The 18,106-nt window shown below is 43.4% G+C and overlaps 1 protein-coding gene across 2 annotated transcripts in view; it reads right to left on the bottom strand.

Moving 5' to 3' along the window:
- Positions 1 to 3,622, bottom strand: part of LOC140492001 (organic cation/carnitine transporter 2-like) — a 65,118-nt gene extending 61,496 nt beyond the window's left edge. For both annotated transcript variants that reach the window (XM_072590578.1, XM_072590579.1), the window contains exon 1: positions 2,961 to 3,622. In XM_072590578.1, coding sequence (XP_072446679.1) covers positions 2,961 to 3,350 — 390 coding nt within the window. In that variant the 5' untranslated portion in view covers positions 3,351 to 3,622. The remainder of the gene's footprint in view (positions 1 to 2,960) is intronic.
- Positions 3,623 to 18,106: the final 14,484 nt, after the last annotated feature.

Below are 18,106 nucleotides of genomic sequence, written 5' to 3'. Positions count from 1 at the left end.
GGGTCCGCTCGGTGGAGCAGGTCGAGACGTGCTCACGTTTCTTCTTCCAGAAGGTGGACAAAGAGAGCTCTGTGCTCAGCAGCCTGAAGGAAGAAGATGGCTCGATAACGTCATCTCAGGCTGACGTCATGGGGATCAGCAAATTCTTCTGTGCCAGTCTGTATGACGTGAAGCCAACCGACAGCGCGGCCTCCCAGTCGTTCCTGTTCTCTCTCACAGAAGTCTTAGACGACAGAACACGGGAGAGGCTGGACCAACCGCTATCTCTGGATGATCTGACCAAGGCCCTCGTGTCCTTCGAAAAGAATAAAACTCCTGGAAGTGACAGCTTACCGGTCGAGCTCTATTCCGCTCTGTGGGACTTGATTGGCCAGGACCTGTTGGAGGTGTATGTCAGAATGCTTCGGGCAGGTAACATGAGTGAATCCATGAGGAAAGGCATCATCACCCTCATCTACAAGTGGAAGGGGGAGAGGGAGGAACTCAAAGATTATAGACCAAACTCACTGTTGAATGTGGAATACAAAATTCTGTCAAAGATTATCGCCAACCGGGTCAGGTCTGCTCTGGGGTCGGTGATTCACCCCGACCAAACCTGTGCTGTACCGAGCAGGAAGATCGCTGAGAGTCTCGCACTACTCAGGGATACGATCGCCTACGTGCAGGACAGAGGGTTGGACACCTGCCTGATCAGCCTGGACCAGGAGAAAGCCTTTGACAGGATATCACACAGGTATAGGAGAGATGTTCTCTCCAAAATGGGCTTTGGGGAGGGAATCTGCAATTGGATCAGACTGCTCTACACCAACATTGTCAGTGCAGTCTCAATCAATGGGTGGGAATCAGATCGCTTCCCAGTCAGATCTGGAGTCAGGCAGGGCTGCCCTCTCTCTCCTGCCTTGTTTGTGTGCTGCATAGAGCCATTTGCTGAGTCCATCAGGAAGGATGTGAGCCTGAGAGGGGTGACTATTCCTGACAGCGGGGGCCTGCAGGTTAAGGCGGCCCTGTACATAGATGACATCACCATTTTCTGCTCGGATCCACTGCCTGTGCACAGACTCAGGTGCATATGTGACCAGTTCAAACAGGCCAAGGTAAACCAAGGCAAGAGTGAGGCCATGCTCTTCGGGAACTGGGCCAACCAATCCTCAATCCCCTTCACCGTCAGGACCGACCACCTGAAGGTGCTGGGTATTTGGTTTGGGGGGGCTGGGGCATGGGCCAAGTCTTGGGAGGAGCGTATCAGCAAAGTGAGGCAGAAACTGGGCAGATGGAAGCTACAGTCACTCTCCATTGTGGGAAAAAACCTGGTCATCAAGTGTGAGGCACTGTCATTGCTGTTATACGTGGCACAGGTCTGGCCTATTCCCAGAACCTGTGCCGCTGCAGTCACCCAGGCCATCTTCCAATTTATATGGAGGTCAAAGATGGACCGGTTCCGAAGGGACCCGATGTACAAAGATCTGGGCAACGCAAACACCAAGTGTCACTACGTACTGAGGTTTTACCTGTTCCCAGTGTTGTGAAGGATGGGCCTGGCCTCGCTGCTACGGAACGCTCCGAGTAGTTGGACCGTTCCGTATCACCTGTCCTTCGTGGAGAAGTTTATGAAGAAAAACACTTTTGACCACAAGTCCATCAGGAAGTGGTCAGCACGTAGTGTCCTTGAGACCCTTCGGGAAAAGGAGAGGGCGGATCCTATCGAGCGGTTCCCTGAGCAGACTGTCAAAGCCATTTGGCAGAATGCCTCATCGCCAGAACTTTCCAACAAGGACCAAGACATGGCTTGGCTGGTGGTGAGAAGGGCTCTGCCTGTGAGATCCTTTATGCACGCCCGGACTCTCAGCCGCACCGCACTCTGCCCTTGAAGCGGCTGCGGTGGGTGGGGGGGACGAGACTGTCACACACCTCCTTCTGGAATGTGCCTACGCAGAAGAAGTCTGGAGAGGAATGCAGTGGTGCTTGTCGAGGTTCATCCCGAGCAGCGCTGTGACGCGGGACTACGTGCTCTACAGTCTGTTCCCCGGGATGCACACCGAGGCGAACATCAACTGTGCCTGGAGGATCATCAACTCAGTGAAGGACGTTCTCTGGGCAGTCCGAAACCTGATGATCTTCCAGCTGAAGGAGTTGACCCCAACTGAGTGTTGCAGACTTGCACATTCCAAGGTCCAGGACTACGTGTTGAGGGACGTGCTGAAGCTTGGGGCAGCTGCCGCCAAGGCATGGTGGGGAAAGACCACTGTGTAACATCTGCCTCCCTAAGAAGAACAGGGGGTCCACAGCAGTCATTTGGGCTCTGCTGACCCCTCAGCTAAATATGTAATCGTACATACCTGTATATATGAATGATTACTCTGTCTCTGTACACCAAGAAATGGAATGTTTACGGATGTATGGCATGACCAATTGTACAGATCATCAAAATATTTATGAATAAAGTGTATTTTTGAAATTAAAAAAGTAGAATTTTCAAACTTCCTTTTCTACATGTGAGGTACGTTTGACCCTGCAGGATCTATGACGGTGTTAAACCAAGTGAGATTAGGAAATAAAAATTTTAATTGAGGCAAATTAGGCAAATGTTTTAAGACGAAAAATCACACAACACCAGGTTATAGTCCAACAGGTTTAATTGGAAGCACACTAGTTTTCGGAGCGCCGCTCCTTCATCAGATGGTTGTGGAGAAAGATACGTTTTAAGACTGGATAGGGAACTGGATTGAATTTGGAGGGAAAAAGAGACGTAGGATTTAATGTTTAAACTTCCAATGCTGAAAAAACACAAAAAGTTCGAAAGTGAAATATTAAGGTATATGTGGTCCAAGACAAGATACAAGATAAAGAGCTGCAGGTTATGTCTAACTTCAACCGCGTCTGCTTTTTGGTAAAGTCCTTCTATGTTCGGTATATTCACAAACTACTCCCAGTCTAACCCTGTGGTTGCTCCAGCCGCTTACCTCGCTGACGATGGTGGAGATGTACTGCTCCTTACTGTACACCCATCCATCCAAACAGGGCTCCTGTCCCACCTCAGAAATATTGACGGAATCCGGGTCAGGGAATATCTCCGAGAGGTTCCTGATCACATCCAAACGGTACCGTCTACATTTGCTGTACTGGAGTTTGTCCTTGTCTTGTTCCAGAGGGATCGTGCGGTTCATCCACGCTTCGCTCAGGTTGAGGTTCCCGGGAATTAAACAGCGGTGTTCAGGAATATCCCCGACAAAAACTATGGATAATCCGCAGAAACCATTGGGGAAAATGCTGAGGCTCAAGAGGAAGAAGATAATTTTCTGGTAAGGTCCCCATTCTCCGAGAAAAGCAGTAATTTCATCGTAATCCCGCATGTTAGTGGGAGAACGGGCAGCGACTCCCTTCCTAAAACTGCAGCGATTTGGCTGTTGGAGGGCACAACTGGAGAATTTCAAACTCCTACCAAATCACAAGAGTTGCCTTATAAATATTAATCAAACTTCATCCGGCACAGAGAGCTCCACCCAAAGCCACTTGTGCCTCGATTATAAAGGGTCTCTTTCAGTAAACAGCCGATTTGTCAGCACTGAAGTGTTTTTCTTACTGTTTCTTTGGAAGGAGAAACTTTTTGTCCTTTTCTGTAACACCGTGAAGATGCCATTACCAAGACTGTTCATCCTGATTACAGACTGACTATTAACAAACGATAAAAAAAACATTGTATGTACTGAGGCAGGCTGTGTGGAATATAGAGGCAGTCAGGCATTCCAATTGTACTGCTGCTTGAATTCTTTTTTTGGAAGGAATTCATTTTGAAGAAAGCATTTGGCTCAACATTTGGCACATACTCTGCTGCCCAAACGCAGTAAGTCTTATTGTGAACTACATCGCAGCACAGAGAATGTGAATTGTTGGCTGTGGTTGAATTGGGGCTTTTCCTCCCCAGAATTAACTTTCATGATGTTCTTCCAGTTGAGACAGGCACATGAAGTGTTATGAGGGGCCCAGGAGGCAAACCACTGCATATGTTATTTATGTTTAACATCTCTTCTTCATATTAGTTGTTGTGTGACTTGAGCAGTGAATGGGGAGAAGATAAAATGAAATCTTCTTGCACCTAAACAGAGTTGGCATTCTTTCAGTCAAAGCAGATAAATTAATTACTCAAAATGTGTGTTGTCTTCCATGAACCATACAATAAGTGGCAAGTCCAGACCATCAGCAGCATATCTTCCGATGTCAGAGGTTGGAGAAGTGAGACAAATGATCTCTTGCTGTTTTCATATTTTTTTTAGCAAACTTGTGCAGGTATATTTTGACCTGCTGATGAGACTTGAATCCAGGCATAGCTCTTGGTTAGTATCTCCATCTGTTACATGGGAGACCCCCCAACTGGGAGTAGCTGATACCTCTGAGATGGGCAGTGTGTAAGTTAGGCGATGCTTTCTTTTGGTGATTGAGGGCAGAGAATTGTTGTGGAATGGTGTTTTTCTGGGAGGTGATACATGTTGAAAGGTCAAATGCAACAGGAAAGTTTACAGTAAATGGTTCGGATCCTTAGGAGCATTGATATCCAAAGAGATCTTGCGCGCACTTTCATAGCTCCCTGAACGTGGCAACACCAGTCGGTAAGGTGGTAAAGAAGTTGTATGGCATGCTGGTCGACATCAGTCAGGTCATTGAGTATAAAATTTGGCAAGTCATCTTGTAGCTGTATAAAACTTCAGCCTGAGGCCCATTTGCAGTTCTGGTTACCACACTATTAGCTTATAGATTTACAGTTTACCACACTATAGGAAAGATGTGGAAGCTTACAGGTTTACAGGATGTTGCTCAGATTGGAGTGTATTAGTTATAAAGAGAGTTTGGATAAACTCACAATATTTTTGCTAAAGTGTTAGAGTTGGAGTGGCAACCTGATAGAAATATATAAAATTATGGAAGCTTGAATAGGGTGGATAGTCAGAGTCTTTTTTGCAGGCTGGAAATGTCTGATAGTAAGAGGCATAGGTTTATGGTGAGGTGGGAAAGTTTAAAGGAAACATGCGAGGCAAATGTTTTACACAGAGCGTGGTAGGTACATGGAACACTGCCAGGGGTGGTGGCAGAAGCAGTTACAACAGCAAAGTTTAAGAGGCATTTAGACAGACACATGAACTGGCAGAGAATAGAGGGATATAGACCATGTGCAGGCAGATGGAATTTGTTTAGAATGGCATTATGGTTGGCACAAGCTTGGTTGGCTGAAGGGTGTGTTCCTGCGCTGTACTGATCTACGTTCAACGTTCACTGTCCCACAGGATTACAGAGAGGCAGGACATAGAATTCATTACTACAATGCTGCGATTGATTATAATCGAAATATAGAAAATGGAAGCAAGAGGAGGCCATTCAGCCTTCAAGTCTCCTCTGCTATTCACTATGATTGTGGCTGACTCATTCAATTCAATTCAGTGTTCTGAAATGGCCTACCCTGTATCCTTCATCTGTGACCACTGGTTCTCAGCCTTCTGGTCATGGGAATCATCCTTCCTGTATTTATCCTGTCTAGTCAAGTTAGAAATTTATAGGTTTCTTGTGAGATGCCCCCCCATTCTTCTAAATTCCAATGAATATAATCCCAGTGATCCAATCTCTCTCTCTTTGTCAGTCATGCTGTCCCAGGAATCAATGTTATTAATATCGCTGTCAGGATTACTCAGTGGTCAGGATGCAGTAAAACTCTGCACTAGGAACATTTCTACCTTCGCATTGGAGATTACTTTGATTTCTTGGGATGTCAATATATTTGTTATCCTGCCAATGATTCCTGCAGCCTTCCATGCAGTAACAAAGTGATACAGTCTGCAGTAGCTTTACCTCAGTATGCAGCTGCCAGCAGACAGGGTATGTTACTAATCCAAAAGACACTTATACACTCACAGCAGTCAGCAATGTACCTTCATGTTAGTATTTTGATTTATGCACAATAGTACCCAATTCAAAGCTATTCAATCTCCCACCATTGTGCTAACTTTTTAAAAAAATTCCTCCTGTCAAAATTGGCAGTACCATATTTTCTCTCATTATACTCTATTTGCCACAAATTTGCCCACTGGTATATTTTGTAAACTTCTTGTTACCACTTTGCACCTTATTTTCTACCTCTAGAACAAAGAATATAGAACAGTACAGCACAGAACAGGCCCTTCAGCCCACGATGTTGTGCTGACCATTGATCCTCATGTGAGGTAAACCTAATGTATGAACCCTCAAATTTCTGTGACCATATGCATGTCCAGCAGTCTCTTAAATATCCTCAATGACCTCGCTTCCACAACTGCTGCTGGCAATGCATTCCATGCTCTCACAACTCTCTGTGTAAAGAACCTGCTTCTGACATCCCCTCTATACTTTCCCCAAACAGCTTAAAACTATGACCCCTCATGTTAACAATTTCTGCCCTGGGATAAAGTCTCTGGCTATCAACTCTCTTGACATCAGCAAATCTTGGAACCATGTTCATTCATCTAAACCATTTATACAAATTGTTGAGGTGCCAGCACCAATCTCAATCTGCAAATCCTTCCGACATATGCCACTAGGACATGGGAGGAGTGGGACAGATTCCCTCTTGACAATGTGAGAGAAAGTAAGCCCTGGCAGCCTCTGTCATTAAGATATGCATGTAACACTGCATGCTGCCACACAGCAACGTGGACTCCCTGAATGATCAGTAACAGACCCATGAGGTAAAAACAATGACTGCAGATGCTGGAAACCAGATTCTGGATTAGTGGTGCTGGAAGAGCACAGCAGTTCAGGCAGCATCCAAGGAGCTTCGAAATTGATGTTTCGGGCAAAAGCCCTTCATCAGGAATACAGGCAGTGAGCCTGAAGCGTGGAGAGATAAGCTAGAGGAGGGTGGGGGTGGGGAGAGAGTAACATAGAGTACAATGCGTGAGTGGGGGAGGGGATAAAGGTGATAGGTCAGGGAGGAGAGGGTGGAGTGGATAGGTGGAAAAGGAGATAGGCAGGTAGGACAAGTCCGGACAAGTCATGGGGACAGTGCTGAGCTGGAAGTTTGGAACTAGGGTGAGGTGGGGGAAGGGGAAATGAGGAAACTGTTGAAGTCCACATTGATGCCCTGGGGTTGAAGTGTTCCGAGACGGAAGATGAGGCGTTCTTCCTCCAGTCATCTGGTGGTGAGGGAGCAGCGGTGAAGGAGGTCCAGGACCTCCATGTCCTCAGCAGAGTGGGAGGGGGAGTTGAAATGTTGGGCCACGGGGCGGTGTGGTTGATTGGTAACAGACCCATGTTAAGTGTAGAAAAAAGTTACAGGAATGCAGGCTTAAGAGTAGGAATAGGCTGTTCAGCCCTTTCTAAGTTTGCATTGCAATAGAATAAGATCAATGATCTGGTTGTCATCTCCTCTTTCTTGTCTGCCCCTTAATCTTTGGTTCTCTTCCCAATCAGATATTTATATGAATGTTCCTTGAATAAATATAATACTTCTGGGGTCACAAGAACCTAACCATTGCTGTTTTGATTAGAACAGTAATTCTTTTGCCTTATGAGTGAATTCCATTGTGATTTTCTTCTACACTGCATTCATATTCCATGGTTCCGGTCATTCTGAGAAATGCTGATGTAAATTATAATACAGTGAGACATCATCAAAAGCACATGCAACAGATGCTCTCCACAGGGAAACGTTGGCTAATGCAATCCCCAAGAGAGAGAATGTATCATTGTGATGCTATATTTGCATTAGCACACCCAATAGTGAATTACATTAATCTGAAATGTTATTTCTATTCTGACTTTTAAATGTGGTGGGCGCAGGTTTTGAACTTCCTGTGGTGGTAGGGGAAGGTGCCGGGAGTGGTTTGTGAGCTGGAGGGGGGCGTGGATCTGACGAGGGGGTAATGGAGGGAATGGTCTCTCCGGAATGCTGATGGGGTGGGGAAAGAAATATGTCCCTAGTGGTAGGGTCTGTTTGGATGTGGCGGAGGATGATGTGATGTATACGGAGGATGGTGGGGTGGAAGGTGAGGACCGGGGGGTTCTGTCTTTGTTGCATTGGGATGGGTGGGGTTCAAGGGTGGAGGTCTGGGAAGTGGAGGAGGTACACTGGAGGGCATCATTGACCATATAGGAGGGGAATTTGCGATCTTTGAAGAAGAAGGCCATCTGGGATTTTCTAAGGTGGAATTGGTCATCCTGGGAACCGATGCGGCAGATGCAGAGGAATTGGGAATAGGGGATAGTGTTTTTACAGGGGCTAGGGTGGGAGGAGGTGTAGTCTAAGTAGCTGTGGGAGTCAGTGGGTTTGTAGTAGATGTCCGTGGTTAGTTGGTCACCGGAGATGGAGATGGAGAGGTCCAGGAGGGGAGGAAGATGTCAGAGATGGTGAATTTGAGGTTGGGGGTGAAAAGTGTTAGTTAAGTTGATGAATTGTTCAACCTCCTTGTGAGAGCATGAGGTGGCACTGATACAGTCATTGATGTAGCAGAGGAACAGGTGGGGTGTGTTGCCAGTGTAGCTGCAGAAGATAGACTGTTCCGCGTACCCTTTCATCTTTCACCCTGACCTCAAATTCATCTGTCCTCACTTTCTCCCTGTTCTATAAATTACAGAGCTTTTGAAGTGTATTCACTATTGTAATGAAAAAAATGTGGCAGCCAATTTGTACACAACAAACCCCATCACTTTAATGTGACAATGACCAGATACTCTGCTTTTGTGATATTATTTGAGGATAAATTTATAAAAGACACTGGGATAAACCCCCTACCCTTTTTTTTAAAAGCATTATTAAATCTTAATGTCCACCTGCGAGGCTGTACAGGAACTCTGTCTGATGTCTCTTTGAAAAAAAGTAGCACTTGATCAGTTCTTGGAGTGATATTTGTGCTCAGTTCCTGAAGTGGAAATTGAACCCACAGTCCTCTGACTCAGAAAAGAAGCACTACCACCTGTGTCATCACTGACAACTAGGGAGCTTGCTAGGATACACAGTGAGAGAAAACATAATGGCCTGATTAGATCAAACAAGGTAAAAGAAGCCAGCATATTTTCCAAGAATATACTGCCTAAACAGTCTAATATGAGTTAAGATAATCTTTGTTGCATTGTTTTAACAGATATGAATGTTTATGGTCAGTGACCATCAGGTAATATAGCACCCTTTGCATCTTAGTCATTACTTACTAAATTGCATTCAGTCAAGCTCTTGCCTGCTTTCATCCACAAAAAGCCTCATTTGCTATCTAATTCCTTACTCTGTACACATCTTTGTACTGACTGGACACTTTTGTGGTGGAATGGTAGTGTCACCACCTTTGGGCCAGAATGACTGTGTTAAACTTCCAGCTGTTACAGAGTTATGTCATAACAGATTGACAAAAGCCCTGTAAGGGGAAGGGGCTTGCAATGCAGTAGAGTGTTGCAGTGGCAGTATGCTAGGTTCATAACCTAGAAATTGATAGATTGAAAGCTGGACCTATCTGCATTCTCATGAACACTGAAATGTAGCATTTAAAATGAAGGGACTTTGGAGCCATGGCAATCTCCCTATGTCTGAACCAGAAGTCTCAGTTCAAGTCACACTTGCCTGAAGGTCCGCCATAATGTGTCAAACAGGTTGATTAAAGTAGCTACCCACTATGGGCTGCATGTGAGGAAAGTATTCTAACCTATTAAAACATTTGAAGTAGCCATCGAGTAGGTCAAATACTTTTTCTTGGTTGAATTTGACAGCACTTCCTTTCTTGGAAATTTCATTGAGAAAGGCCATAAAAATGTTGTCAGAGATAAGGAAGTTGGCGCCTCCTTAACAGTTGTTTGTCTATGATAATACATTCAGAAAGTACTGGACAAATTCAGTATGTCTGACAGTATCTGTGCGGTGAGAGACAAGTAATGTTTTGAGTACCTTGACTCCTCAGAACAGTCCCTCCTGAAATTCTCCAGCACTTTATACTTTTATTTCAGATCTCCAGCTTTATGTTTTGAATGTTAATGATCGTATTGTCCTTTCATTAAAACCATAAAATCACATTGTTTTAACTTATCACATTGCTGTTTGTGGGAATTTGCTGTGCACACCACTAGCTGCTGTTATAACAGTGACAACTCCATAATTACTTACTATCCTGCGAAGACTTTGGTGGCCGTGAAAAATATAGTGTAAATGCAAGCTTTTCATTTATTACATTACATCCTGATGATTAGCCCCTTGAAATGCTCACTGAAATTAAACTCAATGACCTAATCATCAAGATGCAAAACTTGGTGCCTGAATGAATTATAGAAGTTACGACATTTAGCAATGAAATGACAAAAAGGAGGGGGGAAAGGCTGCTGTTATTTGGCACTTCCGTGCAACAATAGAATGAATTTGTAAGGTCTAACTTAAACTACAGCATAAGTACTGTAAATATTTCATAGAAACTTAACATTTTCAGGCAATAGATTAAAATGTCATGCCCAGCAATGCTTACTTTCAGGTATTGATAATTATGGTTCATACAGCCAGCAGAGAACAATGTTGGGTTCTTAGTCCCTATTCCAGTTTGGTTCAGGGCCTTACTTCCAATTACCAACACTTGTGGCTCACACAGTTACTTGTGGCTCACACAGCCAACTAGTTACTCCACACAGATATTTCTGGTTGGTAAGCTCTTCCTACTGATGAACTTATGCTCGAAACGTCAACTCTCTCTCTCTTCGGATGCTGCCTGACTGGCTGTGCTTTTCCAACGCCATACTTTTTGATTTTTATTACATAGCACCAAAGCAGAAAGATCAAAAAAACTCATGCTTCTGCTCCTGGTCTCTGTTTTAGGGCAGTAAGCTCAGTCTGCACTGACCTTTGAGGGTCAGAGTTCAGTTAAGATTGACTGTTACTCAAATATATTTGGTACATAAATGCACAAACCCTGGTAAAATAATGTTGATGAGTTGCATGTGCATAATACCCCAAGGAAATATAATATTACAATAAGTGAGACCTGATTCAAAGAAAGGGCAGGATTGACATTAAATATTGCAGCGTGCAACTGTTGAGGAAAGATAGGGATGGAAAGTATAAAGGACCAGGTGCAGCACCATTGCTTCAGAAGAAATTGCATTGTTGGAGAGAGGAAATGTCTTAGAGCAATTAAGGACTGAATATAGCATTAAGGCACCAATAAAAGCCTGTACACAACCCAGGGCTGAAGTTTCCAGTGGAAAGTAATACTTGTCATACAGTCATAGAGTCGTGCAGCATGGAAACAGACCCTTCAGTAGAACTAGTCCATGCCGACCATGTTCCCAAAATAAACCAGTCCCACATGCTTGGATTTGGCCTATATCCCTCGAAACCTCCCCTGTTAATGTTCTTATCCAAATGTCTTTTAAGTGTTGTAACTGGACCTGTATCCATCACTTCCCCTGGCAATTCATTTCACACATGAACCAGTCTCTGTGTAAAAAAAGATACCTCTCATGTCCTTTTCAAAACATTCTCCTCTTACCTATGTCAGGAAGATTTCATCCAAAGTATATTCTGTGTGGTTTAATTTCAGCTCACCAGTATTTGTTAGATCAAGTCATTGCCTTACATTAGCAATAGTAGCTAATGGTTAAGTGATTCAGCGAATTTAGGTCTCGTGAGCCTCACAAGAGCAGGTATTCGTGTGTGGATCCCATGTAAATAATATGGAATACTGGTGCCTTGGGAAGCTGTCTACCCTCTGGAGAAATTTATCTGCTAATGGAATCTCAGGATCATTTACTTTAGCCTTTTTAAGGTGCTGTAGATCAACTGACAAATGTAGTTGAGGCTGGAGCCTGAAAATAGGAGGGACACTTTCTGGAGTAGCTGGTCAGTCACAAAAGACAACCCTGTAAAATCAATTAGGAGGTAATGCTAAACCGTAACACTTCTCCCCAAGATTTAGTTGTATTTTTCTCTTCTTCATTCATGGGTTGTAAGCATTTAAAGAAAAGCATGTCTTGCCCATCCTTCATTGCCCTTGAACCCAGTGGCTTGCTAAGCCATTTCAGAAGGCAGTTAAGAGTCTCCCACGTTAATTTTGATCAGGAGTTTCATTTAGGCCAAACCAGGTAAGAATGATAGATTTCCTTTTCTGAAGGACATTTGTAAACTGGATCATCTTTGGCAACAATTGATCATAAATTCACAGTCATCAAAATGAAAGTGAAGACACCCACAGCAAGCTTTTTTTCTCTAGTTTATTGATTGAATTCAAATTCTACCAGCCATCATGATAGAATATGAACCCATTTTACTAACCTGGGTCTCTGGATAACTAGTAGAGAGGGTGCAGAGGAGATTTACCAAGATGCTGCCTGGACTGGAGGGCATATCTAATGAAGAAAGGCTGAGGCAGCTAAGGCTTTCTTCATTGGACCGAAGAAGGATGTGAGGCGATTTGATATGGGTATGCAAGATGATGAGAGGCATCGATAGACTGAATAATCAGAGACCTTTTTCCCCAGGGCAAAACTGGCTATCACAAGGGGGCATAATTTTAAGGTGATTGGAGGAAGGTTTAGGGGAGATGCCAGAGGTCATTGCCAGAGTGTGGTGGCTATGTGGAATGCATTGGCAGCGATGGTAGTAGAGTCAGATACATTAAGGACATTTAAGCAACTCTTGTGTAGGCACATGGACGATAGAAAATTGAAGGGTATGTATATTAGTCTGATCTTAGAGTAGGATAAAAGGTTGGCACAACATCAAGGGCCAAAGGGCCTGTGCTGTGCTTAACTGTTCCATGTTCTATGTACCACCTCCTCCACTTCCTCTGGCAGCACATTCCATACACAAATGACTCTGTGTGAAAATGTTACCCCTCAGGTCCCTTTTAAATCTTTCTCCTCTCAACTTAGACCCATGCCTTCTAATTTCAGACTCTCCTATCCTGGAAAAGAGAACTTGACTATTCACCCTATCTATGCCCCTCATGATTTAATAAATCTTTATAAAGTCACCCCTCAGCCTCTGACACTCCAGGGAAAATAGCCCCAGACTATTCAGCCTCTATAGCGCAACCCTCCAGCCGCTGCAACATTCTTGTGGTTTCAAATGCATTTGACATGTTTTTTTATTCCTAGTTTTGATGAGTTACCTTCTCAAACTATTCTCTGGCTACCTACCACCATTGTGAGCACTGTATTCCTTCAGCTGCTTACCTTGCTGATGTTGATGGAAATGTACTGATCCTTACTGTACATCCATGCAAACAAATAGGGCTCAGAAATATTGACCGAATCGGGGTTAGGAAATATCTCCGAAAGATTCTTGATTATATCCAACTGGTACTGTTGACATTTGCTGTACTATTCTTGTACCAGAGGGATATTCCAATTCATCTGCACTTCACTGAGTTTGAAATTCCCAGGAATTAACCAGTGATATTCAGGAATATCCCTGACAAAAAGTATGGACATACCACAGAAACCATTGGGAAAGATCCAAAATGAAGAAGATTAACTTCTGGAAGGGTTCCCATTCTTTTAAGAAAAGCGGTGATTTCATTATAATCCTGAATGTTAGTGACCACGGGAGAAATAACACTGACTGTTTAAAACTGTTCAAATCTCAATTGGTGCTACCTATTAATATGAATGCAATCTTAATTTCCCCAGCACTGATAAGTCCTCCCAAATTTAGGATTCTTTTAACCGACAATTTGTTTGCCTACACTGAAGTATTGTTTATTCTTTTTCGGCGGGAAAATATTTTCCTTGTGATGCCATGGCCTCAGTTGACAGTAATATTGAGCAATTCAAAGTGAAAACTGCATTGATAGAGCATCAGTTTGATCTCTGCAGTCTAGTTTCCATGATTGTCAGTCACTGAACATATTCAGAAGCGGCTGGTGATGTATTTTTAATAAAAGTTTATTGCAAACAGAATAATAAAAAGTAAACAAATCTACACAAACATGGGAAAGATCTCTGTGCAAATAATAAAAAGATTCAATCCTTTTCCCCATGAATATCTTTGACAGACAATCAAACCCAGTGAAAGATCACTTCTATCTTCACTTGAAATGGCTTATGATCAAAAGATGTAGCAGCAGAAGGAGACTATTTAGCCCACCAAGTATATTCTGCCATTCAATGTCATCATGGCTAATCTGATCATCCTCAACTGCATAACAATAGTAATAATGATTGCCACATGATCTGATGGATACAAATGGAGAGTGTGAAGATCAAATCCAATACCAGGGTCCTGTGCTTAAACAAGGGAGACTACAATATGATGAGATAGGAGTTGACTAAAGTAGGCTAGAAACAAAGACTTTATGGTGGGATAGTTGACGAGCAGTGGAGGACTTTCAAAGGAATTTTTCAAAGTGCTCAGTGAAAGTATATTCCAGTGAAAAGGAAGGACTATCAGAAAATGGGTAATCTGCCATGTGTGTCGAAGGAAATAAGCGAGGCTATCAAATCGAAAGAAAAGGCATACAAAGTGGCCAAAATCCGAAGGAAACTGGAAGATTGGGAAAGCTTTAAAGATCAACAATGTAAAAACAATGACTGCAGATGCTGGAAACCAGGTTCTGGATTAGTGGTGCTAGAAGAGCACAGCAGTTCAGGCAGCATCCAAGGAGCTTCGAAATCGACGTTTCGGGCAAAAGTCCTTCATCAGGAATAAAGGCAGTGAGCCTGAAGCGTGGAGAGATAAGTTAGAGGAGGGTGGGGGTGGGGAGAAAGTAGCATAGAGTACAATGGGTGAGTGGGGGAGGGGATGAAGGTGATAGGTCAGGGAGGAGAGGGTGGAGTGGTTAGGTGGAAAAGGAGATAGGCAGGTAGGACAAGTCCGGACAAGTCGTGGGGACAGTGCTGAGCTGGAAGTTTGGAACTAGGGTGAGGTGGGGGAAGGGGAAATGAGGAAACTGTTGAAGTCCACATTGATGCCCTGGGGTTGAAGTGTTCCGAGGCGGAAGATGAGGCGTTCTTCCTCCAGTCGTCTGGTGGTGAGGGAGCGGATGTGAAGGAGGCCCAGGACCTCCGTGTCCTCGGCAGAGTGGGAGGGGGAGTTGAAATGTTGGGCCACGGGGCGGTGTGGTTGATTGGTGTGGGTGTCCCGGAGATGTTCCCTAAAGCGCTCTGCTAGGAGGCGCCCAGTCTCCCCAATGTAGAGGAGACCGTCACCACCTGCCATTCCGAAAGGGCGCTGTTTACCACTACTGTTTGTTTCCTGTCAGCCAACCAATTTTCAATCCATGTCAGTATTTTGCCCCTAATACCATGTGCTCTAATTTTGCTCACTAACCTCCTATGTGGGACTTTATCAAAGGCTTTCTGAAAGTCCAGGTACACTACATCCACTGGATCTCCCTTGTTCATCTTCATAGTTACATCTTCAAGAAATTCCAGAAGATTAGTCAAGCATGATTTCCCCTTCATTAATCCATGCTGACTCTGACCTATCCTGTTACTGCTATCCAGATGTGTTGTAATTTCGTCCTTTATAATTGACTCCAGCACTTTTTCCCTCCACTGAGGTCAGACTAACTGGTCTATAATTCTCTGTTTTCTTTCTCCCTTCTTTCTTAAAAAGTGGGACAACATTAGACACCCTCCAATCTGCAGGAACTGATCCTGAATCTATAGAACATTGGAAAATGACCACCAATGCATCCACGATTTCTCGAGCCACCTCCTTCAGTACACTGGGATGCAGACCATCAGGTCCCAGGGACTTATCAGCCTTCAGACCTAACAGTCTCTCCAACACCGTTTCCTTCCTAATATAAATTCCCTTCAGTTCAGGTCCCTCAGCCACTATTACATCTGGGAGATTGCTTGTGTCTTCCCCAGTGAAGACAGATCTAAAGTACCAATTCAACTCTTCTGCCATTTCTTTGTTCCCCGTAATAAATTCACTCGTTTGTCTTCAAGGGCCCAATTTTAGTCTTAACCATTTTTTTTCTTTTCACATACCTAAAAAAGCCTTTACTATCTCCTTTGTACTTTTGGCCAGTTTACCTTTGTACCTTATTTTTTCTTTGCGTATTACCTTTTTAGTTATCCTCTGCTGTTCTTTAAAAGCTTCCCAGTCCTCCGATTTCCCACTCATCTTTGCTATATTATACTTTTTCCCTTTTGTCCTTATATGGTCCTTAACTTCCCTCATCAACCACGGCCACCACGCCTCCCCTTAGGATCTTTCTTCCTTTTTGGAATGAACTGATCCTGCATCTTCTGCATTATACCCAGAAATACCTGCCATTGTTGTTCCACTGCCATCCCTGCTAGAGTATTGCACTATTGAACTTTGGCCAACTCCTCCCTCATAGCTCCATAGTTCCCCTTATTCAACTGAAATATTGTCACTTCCGATTCTACCCTCTCCCTTTCAAACTGCAGATTAAAGCTTATTGTATGGTGGTCACTACCTCCTAATGCTCCTTTACTTTGAGAGACTAGTAGACTGAGATTACATTCATTGGAATTTAGAAGAATGAGGGGGGATCTTTTACAAACATATAAAATAATGAAAGGAATAAATAAGATAGAAGTAGAGAGGATGTTTCCACTGGCAGGTGAAACTAGGACAAGACGGCATAGCCTTAAACTTAGGGGGATCCGATTTAGGACTGAATTAGGAAGGAACATCTTCACCCAAAGGGTTGTGAATCTGTGGAATGCCCTGCCCATTGAAGTTGTTGACACTACTTCAGTAAATGTTTTTTAAAGCTAAGATAGTTTTTTTTTGAACAATGAAGGAATTAAGGGTTATGGTGAGAGTGTGGGTAAGTGAGGCTGAGGCCACGAAAAGATCAGCCATGATCTTATTGAATAGAGGAGCAGGCTCAAAGGGCCAGATGGCCCACTCCTGCTCCGAGTTCTTATGTTTAGCTTGTGACAACTCCAGAGTATATCTGCAGCACAACCCTCCTGGTTAAGTACAGAGTCTGTAAAAATGGAACCAGTGATGTCTTCTGACTTTTGTAAATATTTCTGATCAATCTGTTCGGTCTCGATATAGCATGACTCTGTGAAACTGGCAAAATTCAAATAGAATCACATAAAACTGTCAAGTGATTGTTTCAACAGCTTTCACTGTATTCCACAGAACAAAGAACAACTCTCTTGAGATGCAGGAGAATTGAAACTCTGCCAGGCACAGGCCTTTGAGGTTCCATAAAAGATTCATGAGAAAGAGCATTCCATTTCTGTTCCTCATCAAACGTAGTAAAAGTGTTGCCATAGAGAACGCACCAATGAGAAGGTGTTTTCTGCGGCTCAATCATTGCTGTAGTCATTGGCAATCATGTCTGGCATGTGCCGTGATGATGGCAGAAAACAGTTGCCAAAATTGAGGATTATCCCGGAATGTGAAGTAATCAAAGATAAATTATTTGGTTGTTCCCAAACCAACATAGGACAATAAATATTTCTTTTCATTTAATTTAGCACTTGGGGAGAAAGCAGAATTAGGCTGTTGAGTTGGGTGATCAGCCATGATTGTGATGAATGGTGGAGTAGGCTGAAAGGGCCGAATGGCCTCCTCCTGCTCCTATCTTCTATGTTTCTATGTGAACACTGTATTTTATTCATATATCAGTTCTTTAAGAAGTTGCAAATTATCAGGATATGATTGTGTGACTGGACAACAGATTTGGAGATGAGATGTGATTAAGTCTTTTGAAAGGCATTCAGTTGTTTTAAATGATGAGGATAAAGTAAATAAATGAATTATCTACATTTTTGTTGAACTGTAATTATTTTACATAATCTCTAACATGAGACAGAAACGTAGGTATTCTTTTCAGTTCGCTGCAATTGCCTCAGGGTTGGTTATTTATAACATGCAGCATGTAGTAATTCAAGGGACAAATGTCTGCTGAGCCCAATAAAATGGAACAACCTGTCGCTTCTAAATTTTACAGGCATGGTAATTCAGGAGAACTAACCATGAGATAGATATTCATTGTCCAAGTTTATGTGATGAGCACTTCTGTCAAAATTAATTTGTGGTCAGTGTGGGCAGCTAGAGATTGAGGTGTCAGCACTGGGGCTGAGAAAGACTGCTTTGGCTGGATGTTTGAGGTGTTCAATGTCAATTTTAATTGCTTCTGTTGACTCCAATATTTGGGTGAGGCTGATGGTGAACGTG

This window comes from Chiloscyllium punctatum, chromosome 20 (assembly GCF_047496795.1).
Source record: "Chiloscyllium punctatum isolate Juve2018m chromosome 20, sChiPun1.3, whole genome shotgun sequence".
Classification (NCBI taxonomy): domain Eukaryota; kingdom Metazoa; phylum Chordata; class Chondrichthyes; order Orectolobiformes; family Hemiscylliidae; genus Chiloscyllium; species Chiloscyllium punctatum.
Note: the sequence above shows the minus strand (reverse complement) of the source record. Positions and strands in the feature narration are given on the sequence as shown.